Source organism: Aythya marila (assembly GCF_965140915.1).
Source record: "Aythya marila genome assembly, chromosome: 3".
Taxonomy (NCBI): Eukaryota; Metazoa; Chordata; class Aves; order Anseriformes; family Anatidae; genus Aythya; species Aythya marila.
Window position 1 is genome coordinate 72,139,900 of NC_139044.1, and position 16,034 is coordinate 72,155,933.

Below are 16,034 nucleotides of genomic sequence, written 5' to 3' on the forward strand. Positions count from 1 at the left end.
CTCGGAAAACCAAGAAACCCAACTCAGCTGCCTACCTGCAACACATTCAGACTTGGTCAGCTGCAAAGCCCTGCTCTCAGTTACGCCCAGCCTCAGAAAAACTCACGGCCAGAAGTAACTTAAAAACATCCTCTTCTTTGGCTGAGCTTTTGTGCTGCCCTGAAGTAAGATTCAGTCTTGAATCAGTGTTTTCATAACACAAAATATAAAAATTCTTCAAAAGGAGACGAACAGTGGCAGTTGAGGACAGCGGTCTTATGTTATCCCTCAAATTACACACCGCTTTTCCTTAGGTAAATTTTGAATCTGCCTTCCCCAAAGTCTCTTCCATCAATTGAACAAACATTTCCCAGCCTAACAGCCTTCAAAGCAATTCCAAAACATGTACCCATTTCTGTAAAATTTATCATGTGTCAGCCTCACATCACACCCAAACCTGAATTCGGATTATTATTTTTTTTAAATATTTCGACTCTCCATTTAAAATACCCATTATCACGCACCAACAGGCATCTTCTGGGTGCCTTAAGAGTGTCCTCAGCTACTTGGACTCGGTGTCGTTAAGTGAAGTGATTAATTTAGCAACCGCAGCTCATTTATTACTGTCTCCCGTAACACGACACGTATTCTCACCCGGATTTCTTTATGGATGGATTTACAGTTTGCTTCTGTCTTTCAGCAGTTGAACAACACCTGACAAACACGCAGCTGAGCATTCAGATACTTCTTTGGAGGTAGGCAGTGAAATCCTGCGGAGAAACTCCAAGACCTTGAAATGGCCAAGAGCTAGCAGGAAATAAATCACAACCCTGATAGCTCCACATGCCACGACTCAGCAACAGGAATGACAACTCAAGAGCCACCAATTAAAGAAAGGACCGTGCAGAAACAGAAATTCAATTTGCAGCACGCTTTCATTCTTACCAACAGGCCTCGCCATTTCTCAAAGGTTTATTGTTTTTTATAAAAAAAAAAAAAAAAAAAAAAAAAAAAAAAAAGCATTTACAAAAATTGCTAGCCAGCAGAACAGAAATACTGCCCGAGAAGATAATGAAATCTTGTTTCATAGTTAAGCATTACCTGGTGAATTAAAGCCTATTGTTTCTGAATGTAAGAAGCAATATCACGAGGCTCCTTTAGAAATGCAAAGACGTCTACATCAATTAGTATCTATGATCTTACACAACAAAGCGTGAATTTAATACTGCTTTTACTGTATTACCGCCGTGGCAGCGTTGCAGCATTTCTGAATTTTCACTTTTTGCCCGATCCATTATGCCAACAGAAGTGCAAGTCTGCTTTTCAAGCACCAAACCACTAAAACAAAACGAAATGGCTTAACCAGCTAAGATGCATTCAGACAGGAATTCTCGCAGTGCTTCACTTCGCCGTTTGCCATCGCAGTCAGAATTTTGCTCTTTGTGTCTCACAGAAAAACAGAAAATAGTAGGCGGGCTCTGGGCTTAAGGAAAGTTTTGATTCCTTGCCTTTTGAGCTCTTATTCAGCAAAGATGTAGGACGCCAACAGATGACTCGCATGGTCTCGCTGAATAGAATGACATTTCTTCTTCTTCAAAAGACCTAAAAGAAGTTGTCGAGCATTGTCACAAATACAGCCCATTCTGGGAGTTCAGTCCTTCGTTATTTTTAACCAGAAGCCTCGTTTTACCTCCCCCAACCACCGTTACCACAAACCACTTTAATTTTGGGATGGTTTGCCAGTACAATCTCTAAATCGATGGTTAAGTGTAGGATTACAAAAAAAAGCCCTCAGAGATAAGAGCCCTGGCAACCTTTGCCATTCATACACCTCTTTGACCGCAGAAGAAGAGGCAGGAAGAGCACGTGCCTTCAGACCCAAGGTCCACTGCTGGTCCCAGACACAAGACACGCTGCTGCCAGACGTTTTAACTTTCTGAACATCTGCATAAAGCACTCACGCGCACCGATCAATCTCCCGTCACTCAGCAGGTGGAGTTTGGAGCCCGGTCTGAACCTGACTCCCAATTAGCTGCACAGCATGGACGCGCAGCTTTAAACATACCAAGATCCGTGCCGAGCTAATCACGCCGGAGGTGCAGCAGCCACCGCAGACGTGGTGCTTCGCTGTCACGCAGGCAGCGAGGCAACTGAACACCTGGCCTGCAGGCAAGACGCACACGTTAAACCCAACGAGAAGGGGCTCTTCTCCTCCTGACCAGCTCACGTGAAGACAAGCATCACGGTGCCTGTAAACCAGACAATAAGCACACACCACTGCCCTATATGGTGTATCACACGCTGGTTTTACCTTTTTTTTTTTTCCTCCCTTCAAGGAAAACATCAATAGAGATGTGACTGCACTTGATTTCATTTTATATTTTGACTCTTGAGCCAAGAATCAGATAGCCCTCTCTCTGAGGTCAGGCACTCTGCTTCTGACAATGACTGCTTACTCCCAACACCTCTGCAGACAGGCTTACAGGGTTTTTTTTTGTTTGTTTTGTTTTCAAAAAATAAAGATAGGGATGCAATAAGAAACGCTTGAAGACAATGAACAAACATTAGGTGGACAGCAAAGAAGAGCGCCGTAAAAAAGTTTAACAAGGAAATGCAGAGAGGATAGCCAAGTCATGCTTCCTTTGCAGACTATAGTAAAACGTGCTTTCTAACCAAGATGAATTAGAAACACTTCAATTATGCAAACTAACATTAAAGCTTATGGTTTGGGAAGCCAAGGGTTTCCTACTGCGTTCCTAATAGCCGGACAACTAAACGACTGCACTGTTTACTTTAGGATGCCACATTCATGATATGGCACAGCCTAAACATTTTCTTTACAGAAAATAAGCCTTAATGAGTTAACCACACACACGCACGCACGCACACAAAGCCTGCTACCTGCCAGACAACCTCAGGCTCTACATTTTTTAATAATGAAATAGCTACTCGTGCCATTACATAAATATTATTACATAATATCTCCTTTGTATGCAAAATTAGAGCTACAACAAAATAGGCCCCACTACCTCAATATCGCATCTATTAATCCCACTCATCCACTTCGCAATTCGGGGCTGGAGATGCACCAGCTCACCACAGCTTTAATGCCTCACGTCTCCCCGTATCTGGGAGCAGATAATTGGGGAAAAAATGAAAAATGCCTGTTCTGCCGTGCGAGCGGATGACGGAAATTTGCTATTGCTGGGGTGTTTTGTTACACGTTTTTTTTTTTGTCTCGCTTCATGTTTGGTGTATACGAGGGGTGGCTTTTCCAACACGTCCATAAAACATGGAGAAACACCTTAATCCCCAAGGTCAGCATTATACAACGTAAGCATAAAGGGAAGGCGAGCGGTGACCCCTCGACACCTCGGAGAGGAGGCTGTTTGTGCAAAAACCACACCGAGACAGCAAAAAGGGGGGGGGGGGGGGGGCGAAACCCAAACACACCCCCCCCCCAAACCCTGAAGCCGGGGGGGAGCCGGGGCAGCCCCGGGGGGCAACATGTGGCCGTGCCCGCCTGCACTGCAGCACCCGCCGCCCCCGGGGGGGGAATAATAGGGAATAATAAGGAATAATAATGATAATAAGGAATCGTGACGGTCATAATAATTAAGGAATAAAAGGAATAAAGCGCTGGGTGAGCGCTCCCCCCCTCTGTCACCCCCCCCCCCCCCCCCCCCCCCGCCACCACCACCTCCCTCCCCAGCCTTCACGGGGGGCCGGCAGGTGAGAGGCGGGGAGGGGAAAGGAAGGGGAAAAAAAAAAAAAAAAAAAGGGAAGGGAAAAAGGGAAAGGAAAAAAAGGGGAAGGAAAGAGGGGAAGGGGCCGCGACCCAGCCACAAAGAGCAGGAGCTGCCCCCCCCCCCCACAACAGGCGCCGCCGGGCGGGCGGCCACAGGCCCGCCGCCAGCGGGCCCCGCGCCGCAGCGGGGTGAGGGGAGGGAAGGAGAGGGCTGTCTGTCTGTCTGTCTGTCCGTCTGTCTGTCCGTCTGTCCGTCCGTCCTTACCTGCGGGGGTGGCGCCGAAGACTCTGACGACGGGCACCCGCCCGGCCGGGGCCTCCCGGCAGCGGGCCTGGCAGGGGTCCAGGCCGGGCAGCGGGCTGCCCATGTAGTAGTCGGCGGTGACGATCCGCACCGAGAACATGGTGCTGGCCGCGACGAGCCCGCACCGCCACCGCCACCACCGCCACCGCCGCCACCGGCACCGCCGCCACCGGCAGCCACCGGCACCGGCACCACAGCCACAGACAGGGGCGCGCGACCGGAGCCCGCAACGGCTCCAACCGCCCCCCCGCCACCCCCCCCCGCCTTCAGGGCGCGCGCGCAGCCCCCCGCCCGCCTCCTCCTCCTCCTCCTCCTCCTCCCCCCTCCCTCCCTCCCTCCCTCTCCTCTCTCCCTTCCCTCCTCGCGCGCGCGCGCGCACGGCCGCGCGCCCTCTCCCTCCCCTCCCTCCCTGCCTCCGCCTCCCGCTCCGGGCGCGTGCGCGCGCCCCCCCCCCTCCCTTCTTTTACTCCTCCTCCCCCCCCCCCGGGCGCGCGCTGCGGCTGTTGCCATGATGATGGCGTCACGGCCGGCACCGGGAGGGGAGGGCAGGGGAGGGCAGGGCAGGGCGGAGGGAGGCGGCGCCATCTTGGGGGCCGCGCCGCCTTCGCCGCGGGAAGGTGAGTGAGGCGGAGAGGAGGGAAGGAAAGAGGAATAAAAGCCCGAAATGCGCGCAGCGGGGGTGGGTAGGGGGGCAAAGCGGCTGCTCTCAGGGATGGGGGCAGCCTCTTGGTGTGGGGGGTGCGAGGTGGCAAGGGGCGGGGGTGTGGAGCTGTAACGCCCGGCAGGAGCCCAAGGCGTAAAACATGTGTTTCGCATCTTCCCCACACGTGTTTTGGGTTGGGGATGAGACAAAAGGCAGGTCAGGTTGCCACCCTTCTTGGTTTTTTTTTTTTTTTTTTTTCTTCTCTCTGTAATGAGCAGGAAGCGTGCTCCGAGGGTAAGTGTTCAGCTACTCCTTCCTCATAAGCTGCTTGCTTTCACTTATTTACCCCCGTTTCCCCTAAACTCATCTTTATGCAAGCAGAAACAAAACGTCAAACTAGCTGGTCCTCAAAAAACCTCGTAGCATAAAAGTGAGTAGTTGCAATAGGGCCGAAACCCAAACTGTTTTCAAATAAAGAATAACTGAGCTACAGCTTCCTTTTTAATTTATTATTATTATTATTATTATTATTTACTTCTGCAAGGCTAATCCTTGGAAAACAAAACCTTTGGAAGTGAAAGAGTGTTCTGTAATGAACACCTGAACTGCATGCAGACTAGTAAATCGCTAGGAGGTTACCAAGCGTGTTACCAAGCAAAAATTTCTAGCCCTTGGTATTTTAATATGTTTTCTACTGCTGCGTAATTAACAACATTTCCTTGGTTTTCCATCAGATTTTGGTATGGACACTACTTCGTTGCGTGCTCTTGTCTTTCTGTTCACGTGATGGTAGGACTTCCTCGACACTGTACCTTCCAACCACTCCTTATCAAAGACAGTAGGATGTCCGAAGACATCCTGACATCTTTGAGCACTGGCAGCTGTGCTCTGGCACCCCTTCCTGCATAGGTGTAAGGTGCTACAACGTCAACACTCCGCTTTTGTACTGGGAGGTACCAATCCAGTACCATATTCTGTTGTTATAGGCAGTAGGACATGAGTGTAGCTGCACCTTGGCTGGGTTGGAGTATAATCCTAGGCGTTTAAGCTACTGGATGATTCTGGCTCCTTCTGAACGAGTGCCGTGTATGAGGTGCTGGCACAAGTTCACCCCTGCACTAGCCTGGCTGAAGGGAAGGCAACCACCCATGACAGGACAGTGTGGATAGCTGGAATGGGAATCTTTAGAAGCACAAAGCAGGAGTCGCTAAAGCACATCAATCAGTCTTCTATTTAATTACCAAAAAAATTGTTTATTAAATCAGAGAGGGCTGTGTTTTGAATTAGGAGGAACTGTTGCAAAAAGGAAGACAGTGGGACCGAGACAAGAAAAGTTGATACCTAACCAAGAGCCAGCTTCCTGTTCCTATGGGCTATTTATTCAATTTCTGAATGTGTTGCAGGGCACTTTAAGAAAAAATTAAGTGTCTTTCCTTTTTGATGCAAGTAGCTTGATCCAAGTGGTAGTCTTAGTCATGAAGACATTTATTGGGTATTTCCTCCTAGCTGTACTTTTTCAGTTTCTCTTCATTTCTTAGAACACACTTTGACTGCAAGGAGGATATGAAAGTAGAATAAAGAATTGTCTGCAAGGTCACGCCGGGGTAAGGATGTATTTTCAGAAGGGGTTTGAGTCAGCACTGTCACGAGAGGTCCCCTGCCTCCCTCTTCATCGTAGTGCGAGTACTGGAATAGCTGCATAATAAATTGGATGTGGGAACTGAGCCAGGTAAAAGTGATCCAACTCAAAAGTTGGGGTTATGTTTAACCTAGATCAGGTCCCTTGTCTGCCTCGTTATGTAGGTGTGTGAGTGTCTGCGCTTGCACAGTGGAGGAGGCGGCGCAGGGGCTGAGTTTGAGCAGCAGGGAGGAAAAAGAAAATGCTGCTTGCAGCGCTGTTGGCTTGCGGTAGCTTAAGTTGCTCGCTCGTTCAAGTTGCCGAAGTCAACGAAGTGTTGATGGTATTGTCAGTAACCCTTACAGGAGGTGATGGAAACAAAGTCTGTCTGTGGATTTCCCTACATTTCAGCTTGTGTGTCAGGGTTTGCCTTTAGTACGCACTTTATTTGTTGTTCGTGCATGTGTATACATACACATTTTGTTGTAGCTGATCCCTTACTACCTGAAGATGCCAACATCCTAGGATGTCGAATATTGCAAAAGGAAATGTTGTGGTTAGAGAGCACTGCCACCCATTTCCCCAGCTGCCTTCAAACTCTGTATGGACTCTGTATGTAAGGTTTTAGTCAGTTTTAAAGCAAGTCACCCCCTTTCTGTGCTCCTCCAGTTGCTAAGCAGCAGCTGTTCTCCCCATTAGCCAGCCACGTATTTGCATGAAAATAATCAAGCTCACGTATATAGCTGCTTCTAATCATGCAGTTAAACAGCTGTACAGTAAAAAATGGAGTGCTGGTAGTATTAGTTATCACTGTAACTGATTGCTGTCTTCAAAGGTAGGATTTCCATGCGGAGTAAAATCAGGACAGCTATGCTCTTTTTTTAACAAGAGACACGTCAGTTTTTTCTTTCTCTTAATCCATGCTCTGTGCCTACATCGAAAAACCATTCACAAAATGATACCCACGGTTCACAAAAAGTGATAAATGCAAACATGAGCAGACAGTCAGCTAGCAACTAAACACGGTAGGGGGCAGGGAAAAGACACCTCTTCCAAATACCTAATTATAATAACAAGATCCTAAAAAACGGCGTTAAAAGGTTAAACTATCACACAGAAGGTAACATTTTGTACAGGACATCGTAACTTCGCAACTGCCTTACGTGTCCCTGTTTGCGTGCCTATTGATTTCCAAGACATCGAGTTTTTCGAAGGTCTGTGCTCTGAAATCTTGGAGTGCTCTCCCTCTCTCTGCGGATGCCCTGGATTTATTCCAACTGTGTTTCAGAGCGAGGGCCAGGTGAGGCCTGCATCTTCTCGAGTGTCGATTCAGGTTGCAGAAACATGGTTTCTGCGGGGAGAAAAGCTGGGTGTACTGATCCGGAGTAGTATCTGGTACGCTCGGCGTCCTGATCTAGACAGGCTGTCTGCATTGCACAGGAACTGCATCTCCCTGTGTGCACCACAGGCTCAGTGAATGAAGGCTAAATCTTCAGACTGACACACTGGGTGCTATGCTGGGTAGTGCTGGACTACTAAACTCTGACATACTCTGCCATGTGTAAGAACCCATGGTCTCATGGTAGGCTCAAAGCTGTCTAGAAATGCTGAGAAAGTATAACTTAAATATTCCCCTACCCAAAGGAGTAATAAGGGTCAAGTCTTCTCTCAGGATTCTCGCTTTGGAGGCTTTTCTTAGTGTTAGGTACCTAGGCCAAGTGCAACCTTGATCTGATGTGGGAGATGAGAGAGCAAGGAAAGCTTTCTCTTCTAAGTTAGGCAGATCTGGGGTTTGAAAACAGATCAGCATTTCACATATGGGTGCCTTAACAGCAGGTTAATGGATAAATTCATGCACCCGTGCAAAATATTAGGAAAGATTAGTTTCTGGCTGTCTTTAGTGTTTTAAGAATGGTTATTAGACTGGGCATCTTAGGCGAGGTACACAGAATTCAAGGCAGCGTTGTGCGTGCCTATCATAGCAGTGGCAAGTCAAGTGCTGTGTGGATGTTATCAGCTAAAACTCGACACACAGCATATGAACAGCAGGGAATTGAGCAACTCCCGAGATACCAGACTGGCCTAAAGTGCCACTTAGGCTGCAGAATTCATTTGTGGAGGTAGCTGTACTTTGGAAATAGTGCTTCAGATCCCAATTCAGGAGAACTCTTAACAAAAATAAAAGTTCTCGGTGAAGATAGCGGGTAGGCAATTGGCTCTGAAGTACAGTGCAGTTGGGTTCTACCAGAAGCAGGGCAATAGCATGTTTCATTAAAGATCTTACACCAATAATGTCTTGCCGCTAAAAACCTGATGGGAAAACTAACCTAGGTCTCAATTACAAAAATACTTGAAGTATCAAAGCAGTATTTTAGCAAAGACCAGTGCCATATGACAAATTTAGTGGGAGTCATAAAGAATTGCTCATGGGAAATGATAGTGGATGGTGTTGAAAAGAGAACTATAAAACGGGAAGTTGTTTGTAAGTAGAGTCTACCAGTTGAATGTCTTTGGGCTAGTCTAATTTAGCACATAAATAAAAGTTGCTGGCAACCTTAAATTTGGAGGAGAATGGGCATATGTAAGAAGAACTGTCTGGGTTGGATTTGTATAGTAGAAATATAATATCTTGCTTATAAAATGTGAGGTTTTGAACTTAAAAATAGCTGATAATTTTTTAACGTTTTAATGGGAAGTTATGCAGGAGTAACAGATTTTTATTTTTTTTCCCCCCCATCATTTTCAGGTCTTGCCGTGTCCTCGCATCAGTGGCGTCAGAAAAATCTAGCAGTGAACATGCATACAGGAAAACACTTAAGTATTCAAGAAAATGATACCACCTGAAATGTAAAAATGAATAAAGAATTACATGTATGTAACAAAGCAGAGCTATAACGCTTTTTTTTTTTTTTAGTTAAAAAGTGGCCTTATTGATTTAACAGCATTAGGGTTACAAGTGTCATACAAGAAAATTGACAGTAAACACTTGGTTTTGGTTCCAGAGATAAGATGATATTCCTGATCTGTTCTTTGCTGACAGGATCCTGTATTCAGGATGGGTTGAGGTTCCCTCCCGTGCTAGGAGAATGACTTGTTGTCAGGAACAAGTATTTATGTGGTTCTGTAATGAGTTCAGGTTAGTATAACAAGAACACACCTATTGTTAAGGAACAGCTAACAGTATAGAAACAAGTACAGTTTATTGATTGTGTGTGTGATGTTCATAAGAAGTTCATAAGTGAAATTTGATTAAGATGAACTGATTAAGCCTTAGGTAATTGAGGAATAGTGCTAGAGCTGATTTTGTGAGAGGTAGTGCTGAATCATACTGATTAAAAAAAATAAAACACTGTCTACTGCTCAGGTCTAATGACTAAAAGTTGGGTATGGCCATAAAAGAGAAAATTGTATGTAATGGCATATAATATTTGAACGTTAATACTGTTTGTGGGAATGGTATGCTCGACAGCGAGAGTTACTGGCAAATAGTGGGGTGGCGGGGAAAAATTTGAGTGTTTGAGTAGCTTCTGTTGTAAAAATAAAAGTCACTGGTTTATTTTTACAACAGAGCTACCAGTTGAGGCTGGATGTGGTTGATCCTTCCATCACCTTTCCAGGAGGGAATGTGTGTGACTGGATGGGGTTTACTAACTCAAAATACGTATCGTTTATTTGTACACATATGTATGTGTGTACATAACCCTCCCAAACTGAAATTTCTATTCCATGCAACAGAGCTGAGGTAAATGGTTGTAGGAGTTGTTTTTAAATTACCAAACATAACAATTTTTCATATTGCTCTGATAAATAGCCAAAACATTTAGCTGATACTCTCCATGTGAAGAGAGTTAGCCCAAATGTTTCAAATCGTGAGTAATTAAAAAGATTTCGTAATGGAAAATTTTCAAGTAGTGTAACTGCAAAAAGTCCCGTCAGTCTACTGTGGCTTCTGTAGGCAAACATACGTGCACTTAGGGTGATTCGAATATTTGTTGTTTCAATATGTGAAATGTGTTTTTGTGAATGAATCACAGACATGGGGCTGGATGGGAAGTGGCAAAACCCATTTCGTTTTAAATGCTGTATTTTCTCGGCCATGTAGTCTGACTTAAGGGAGGCACTCCTCATTCATGCATCAGACAAAGCGAAAGAAGCCTCGGTCCAATATGACAGCCATCTGTTATCCAGGAAGAGATAGGAGAGTCACCATCAGAGTAAACTTAAAGTGCTGTAAGATTAAATTAGAGCTGGCAGGGACCAATTAAATGCTTTGCCCGTCTCTGTCAGTATTGGTTCCTGTAACGCATGGGTGCAGACTTTATGCTGCAATTCCAGATACCTTCTTTCTTTTTTTCCATTAGGAGAATTACCTGTACTTTAGAACTCAGTTTACATTTCCAGTATTGTCTGAATCTTTCTGTTCCTAGTTAATTATATACATATAACTTTTTATCACCTCATATAATTATTTTCCTTCTTGGTATTTGTTTCTTTCAAATAATTTTCCAGAACAAGCAGAATGTTAAGAAAAATAGCATTTTGAACTCCTTACTTGCCTACCTTAAGCTACACTTGCTGAGGTTTGTTACGTTTCCCTTTGAGTCTTTGCAGCTCTCAAAGAATTTCTGTTATTTTTATGTGAATTCCATCCAGTTTGCTGAGATCTTTTTGGTAAAATGCCTAGAACTCATTGGCGAATTCCAGGTGTGACTACAAAAAGCGTGGATGAAGAATTTATGGTTTATGTCCATACAGAGTCTCTTATTTTGTTTCAGGCATCCATATGACCTCCATGTGTAGGGCAGAATGAGTTGCCAGAGGGTGTTAATGTTTGGTTCACCAAGAGGCTTGAAGTGCTTAGCTGGTTGTTCACAAAGAAAACGTTCTGCAGTCTGCCCTAGAGCTATAGAGAGGGAAAGTGTTATCTTCCTGCTCCAGGATACACTGCTTCCAAGTATGCAAGTTAAATCTAAATTAGTCTTTTTGTTGGTATTCTGTTACAAATTTATTTGTAGTTTCTGCTTGCTTGTTATCCTTAGATCCTTTACAAATATTATGCCTTGGGGTTATTTCCATCCTATTGAATACATTCCAGAATATGTTCCAGAATATTTTTCTCAGTCTTTTCCATAGCAGTAGCTTGCTTTCTCTTTAACTTAACTTCATCTTGCTGTTCTCTGACTGCATGTGAGCCACACTAAATTACTTTGAGCTATCTCCATGTCCGCAAAGCTGTCCACATTGTGGCTGCTCAGAGATTAATGAAGACGTCAAAGAAAACAAGGCCTCATAACAGTTCCTTTGGCACCACACACACGCATACGTTGCTGCATGTCCTTTTTCCTAGAAGTCTTTTATTTGCTGACAGTTTTTACAGTTTTTATCTTGAGCCCTGCAATATTCACTGTTTTATTTAAGCTTCAGAATTTTTACACAGTCCTTGCTTGCCGTGTAATCGCCTCTCGTTCAGCGCTGTAATCTATCCAACGCGTTCTGAGGGATTTGGAGGTTTTGTGAGAGCACCGAGTGCTTTCCTGAACTTGGAGCATGTAATACCTAAAGATTTCCTTCGGACCTTGTATTTTGTTGTGGCTTTTGGGAAGAGTGTTATTTGTTCTCCGGTAAGCTAAATATTGCCTGAGGTTCTATTGTCCTTTAAGGCCAACACGTTCAGACTTGCTTGGCCTAAAGTTGACTTTAGTAAGTTTAGAATTTCAAAGGTAGTGTTCTTATCTAGATGTTAAAACAAACAAACAAATACAATGTGGCAACTACTGAAAACCTAGTTTAGAAAATGTTGACTTAGTACTCTTTTTCTGTACTCACTCTGATGGGGCTTTTCAATGTTTTCAGGGGTTTGCTTCCTCCAGTGCGGATCTTAATGGTAAGATATAATCAGGAGCAGGAGAAAAGAATGGTGTGCACATGTTCAGATGCGTCTTCCTAAAATGCAGAAGGCCACAGAACACCACGGAACTATTTAGTAGATAGTGTTTAGTAGATACCTGATATTTAGCCAGCAACTAGTGACATTTTATTTTTGGTGTGATGTCCATCAGTTAACACAGTTGCACTTCTCTTTCCAAAACCAAAGCACGCTTCCATTTAAAGATGCAAATACTACTGGTTATGCTAGTTAACAGTACTGTAGGTATTATTAGACGTTGCTGGGTAAATGGCACATCTGGGAAGAGGCAATGCAAACAGAGTGGTTACAGGTAATCCCGGAAAGATATTACTGGAAGTTCTTCCAGAACCTGGTCTTTCTACATACAGATGCCCTGTATAAATACTTCTCTGTGTGTGCTTGAGATCTGTATATCTAATTATTGTTATGGTCCACTGATTACAGGAATATCTGCTGAAGGTTGACACAGTGCAAGCGCAGATCCCTGCAGCAGACAGACCTACCTCAACAGCTTTGGAGTCTGGCAAATAAAATTAACTTTCTTACCAGTACATTGGTCATTTTGTATCTCAAAGCATGCAATAGATACTGTTCGAGATACAAAATTAGGAAGAATACAAAGTTGCAGAGTAGCTCTATTCCTCTAATGTGATACGGTAGCGGAAATTAGGAACTCTTGAGAGGCAAGATGCCATAATTATGTGTATTGGTTATGGACTCATGGACAAGTAGGGAAATCAGATCCATTCGCTCTGGAAGCTGTGCAGTTAAGTGACTGCGGCTTGATTCTGTTACAATCTGGTCTGTGTTTCTTGAGGAGTCTTGCAGCTGCTGCAGTTAGAAAAGCAGCGATAGCTGTTTTCCTTCAGAAGCATTAACTTGATGGCTTGCCTAATAAGATTAAACAACACTAAGCAAAATCCTGAAAATAATACCTCCTGTGCCATATCCCAGCCTCCCCACCCACTGCACTGTCACCTTCCTTTCCTATACTACTTCTAAAGCCATTTTGTGGAGATAGCATTTTGAGTAGCTGTGTTTCTTGGGACAGAACTTAGGCTTTTGACCTGCTTGGTATTTTTCCTCTAATGATTACGTGATTTGTTCTCATTAGGACCATGTGTGTTGTTTTTTTTTTTTTCCAAAGAAAAATTGTTGATTGAAAGTATTAACACAGAAGGAAAAATAGGAAATGATTATGTTGTAATATGAAAGGGTATCAGATTGTTCAGAGAGGGAAGGGAGCCTTCCAAGAAGTGATCGCATTCTCACACTCAGCTTTAAACACATTCTTTATCTTTAAAAGGAAACAGAAGAGAATCAGTCAGTAAATCAAATGTCCTGGTCTTGTCTACGAACCTGGATCATTCTGAAATAAGGGCTTAGGTTTAGACATTGGAAACAACTGTCAGTGCCAAGACCTCTTGAGCTTTGAGAGAAGTGGGTATGTCTTTCATTAGACGGTACCTTTCTTGCATCTCTTCATTGCTTTTCTTCATCATTGCCAGAAGATAGCAGTTACAGTGGCTGTTCTGGGTGAATCTTTAGGTACCCATTAAAAAAAAAAAAAAAATATATATATATATATACTATTTTTGTACTGCAATGCAAAAGCACTTAAAATCAGCAGAAAGCTTTTTTTTTTTTTTTTTATGTCTGTTCAGAAAAGGAAGCTGGATTTCTTACCAAAAAGCCTCCACCTTGACTTAGTTGTTATTGGCAAAAAACCCACCCTGTTTAAAGATCCCATGTTCTAGCAGCAATTTTTAAAATCTGTCTTTTGATAAAGATTTCACTGCCAGCAACCTGAGTTTCCCTCTATTGCTCCAGCACCAGATTACCAGGCAGTTCCCTAATTCTGTCTTTTTCTGACTGGAGTAATGCAAAAATTGGTTCTTTTAGGCAAAAGAAACCAGCAGCATCCATGCGTTTCAAATTCCTTCAGAATTGCTTTATCACTCTTTGAAAGTATGAGCATTTTAAAATTTTTTAAAATTAAATGGTTCTGTTTAAAAGTAGATTCTGCTCAGGTAAGGAAAAAACACAGAAGTAGTTGCTACCTGGAAATGTGCACTTTGCATGTTATGGAAAAGGAGATGAACAAGCATGTTAGAGGCACAGCATTTCTGTAAGCATTGTATTGCTGTTAGCATCAATTATTAGCATGTCCTTAATAAAACCAAAACATTTCTAGCTAACTTAATTTCAACCATCTATAAAATGAGAACGTTGTTACTTCAGAGGTTAAAAAAAAAATCCGAATTGCTTGGCATTAAGTGTCCTGTGAGAGAAGAATTCACGATTTCCTCGCTGGGTTCCTTGAAATGGTCCTTACCATATCTCACCCATATCCTGTGATGGGCTGGGGAGCCTGCAGGGTCTCCAAAGGCTGTGCCCTGAGCCTGTGGGGGCACTGATTCGAGCAGTCTGGGGTCAAACTTCTTCCTTGGTACCGCTCTGCTCCACTCACTACTATGTATGCAAGCTGTGTAATCACTGCTTAATGAAAACATATAAGCAGGCCTAGGAGATTAAAGCATCCTTACTGTCTCTGGCCTCAAAGTCTTCTGTTCCCCAGCACTGATTGGCAAAATCTCAAGCTGGAGCTGAGAGATACTCGGTATGCAACCATCTGCTGACTGGGGTGCTCTCCTACCAGACGGGAGGGGCTGGTTTGAAGTCCTTCAAGCAGTGGAATGCCTAAAATCCCATCCACGGTTTCCTCTCCAGCTGCTGCTGAATAATGCATTGTCCTAACCCCTGTGCCGTGATGTGAGAGCAGGCAACAAAGGTACGTGTCCCAGAGGAGGGGGAGAAATCCGTGTTCTGTACTCAGTTTGCATGGGCATAAACAGCCACACAAAGCACAAACCTATAAAGAATTAGGGCAGTAGGTTTTATTTCTAAGTAGGCCTCTAATCCTACAAACCACTTGTAGTTTTGCACTGTGGTACGTTTACGCTGTCTGAAATGAGAGTGCTTACCTGCGTGGAGTTCTGGCTGTAATTGCACACAGGTCCTGATCTGGGCCATTACATTTTTGCTTATTCTTCATCCGATAGTGCTGCTACAAACCGGGTAGCTCTGCTGGTACCCCTTGCCCCGTCAGGGTGAGGGGGATCTCAAACTGTGTAGTATGGTTTGAGGGGAATCTGCCGCTGCACTCCCTTTCCGTGCCTATCCAAACGAGGTGCTTGCTCAGGCATATCACACGGAGTATTTCAGCTGTGGGGTGAAGAGTCCCAGGGCTCAGATTTTCAATGCAGGAGGTCACGAGGCTGCAATTCGGCTGGGCTGCGCGTTGTGTTTGCATGGACAGATCCTCAGACAGTTAATGGTAGCGCAGAATGCTTTAATGATTTTCATTTGCATCAAGCTGTTCTCACCTCTTAGTAACATAACGGATAAATAAAAGAGGCCTTTTGTTTGCTCTTCATGAAAGTTACCAGTGATTAAGTGGCGCTGAGGGAACAGACTCATGCTCTCATTTAAAAATGAAAAATAAAAAAAATCGACAACAAAACTGGCCATCAAAGCTGACTTCAAAGTGACCTACTTCATTTTGATTTGAAATGGCACTTGAATAATTCTATTTTAATGTTATGCACATTTCCTAACTCAAAACACAGAGCTGGGCATTGCTAACAAAACCCAGAAATAGTTGCTACATCGGACACAAAGTTCTCATCATCTGCTAGGGTACTCTTCGTGGTGTTGAATTACAAACAAAGCTCCGTACACTTAGACAAGCTTTTCTTCCAAATGGGTTCAGCAGTCACTTCTATTAGGAAAAATTATACCCAGAGTGTAGTTGCAGGTAAATTGATATCTTTT

At 44.0% G+C, this 16,034-nt stretch overlaps 1 protein-coding gene across 1 annotated transcript in view; it reads right to left on the reverse strand.

The window, feature by feature from the left end:
• REV3L (REV3 like, DNA directed polymerase zeta catalytic subunit) overlaps positions 1-4,244 on the reverse strand; it is a 116,863-nt gene extending 112,619 nt beyond the window's left edge. Inside the window, exon 1 of the mRNA XM_082757234.1 lies at positions 3,993-4,244. Coding sequence (XP_082613360.1) covers positions 3,993-4,131 — 139 coding nt within the window. The 5' untranslated portion in view covers positions 4,132-4,244. The remainder of the gene's footprint in view (positions 1-3,992) is intronic.
• Between the last annotated feature and the right edge of the window lie 11,790 nt (positions 4,245-16,034).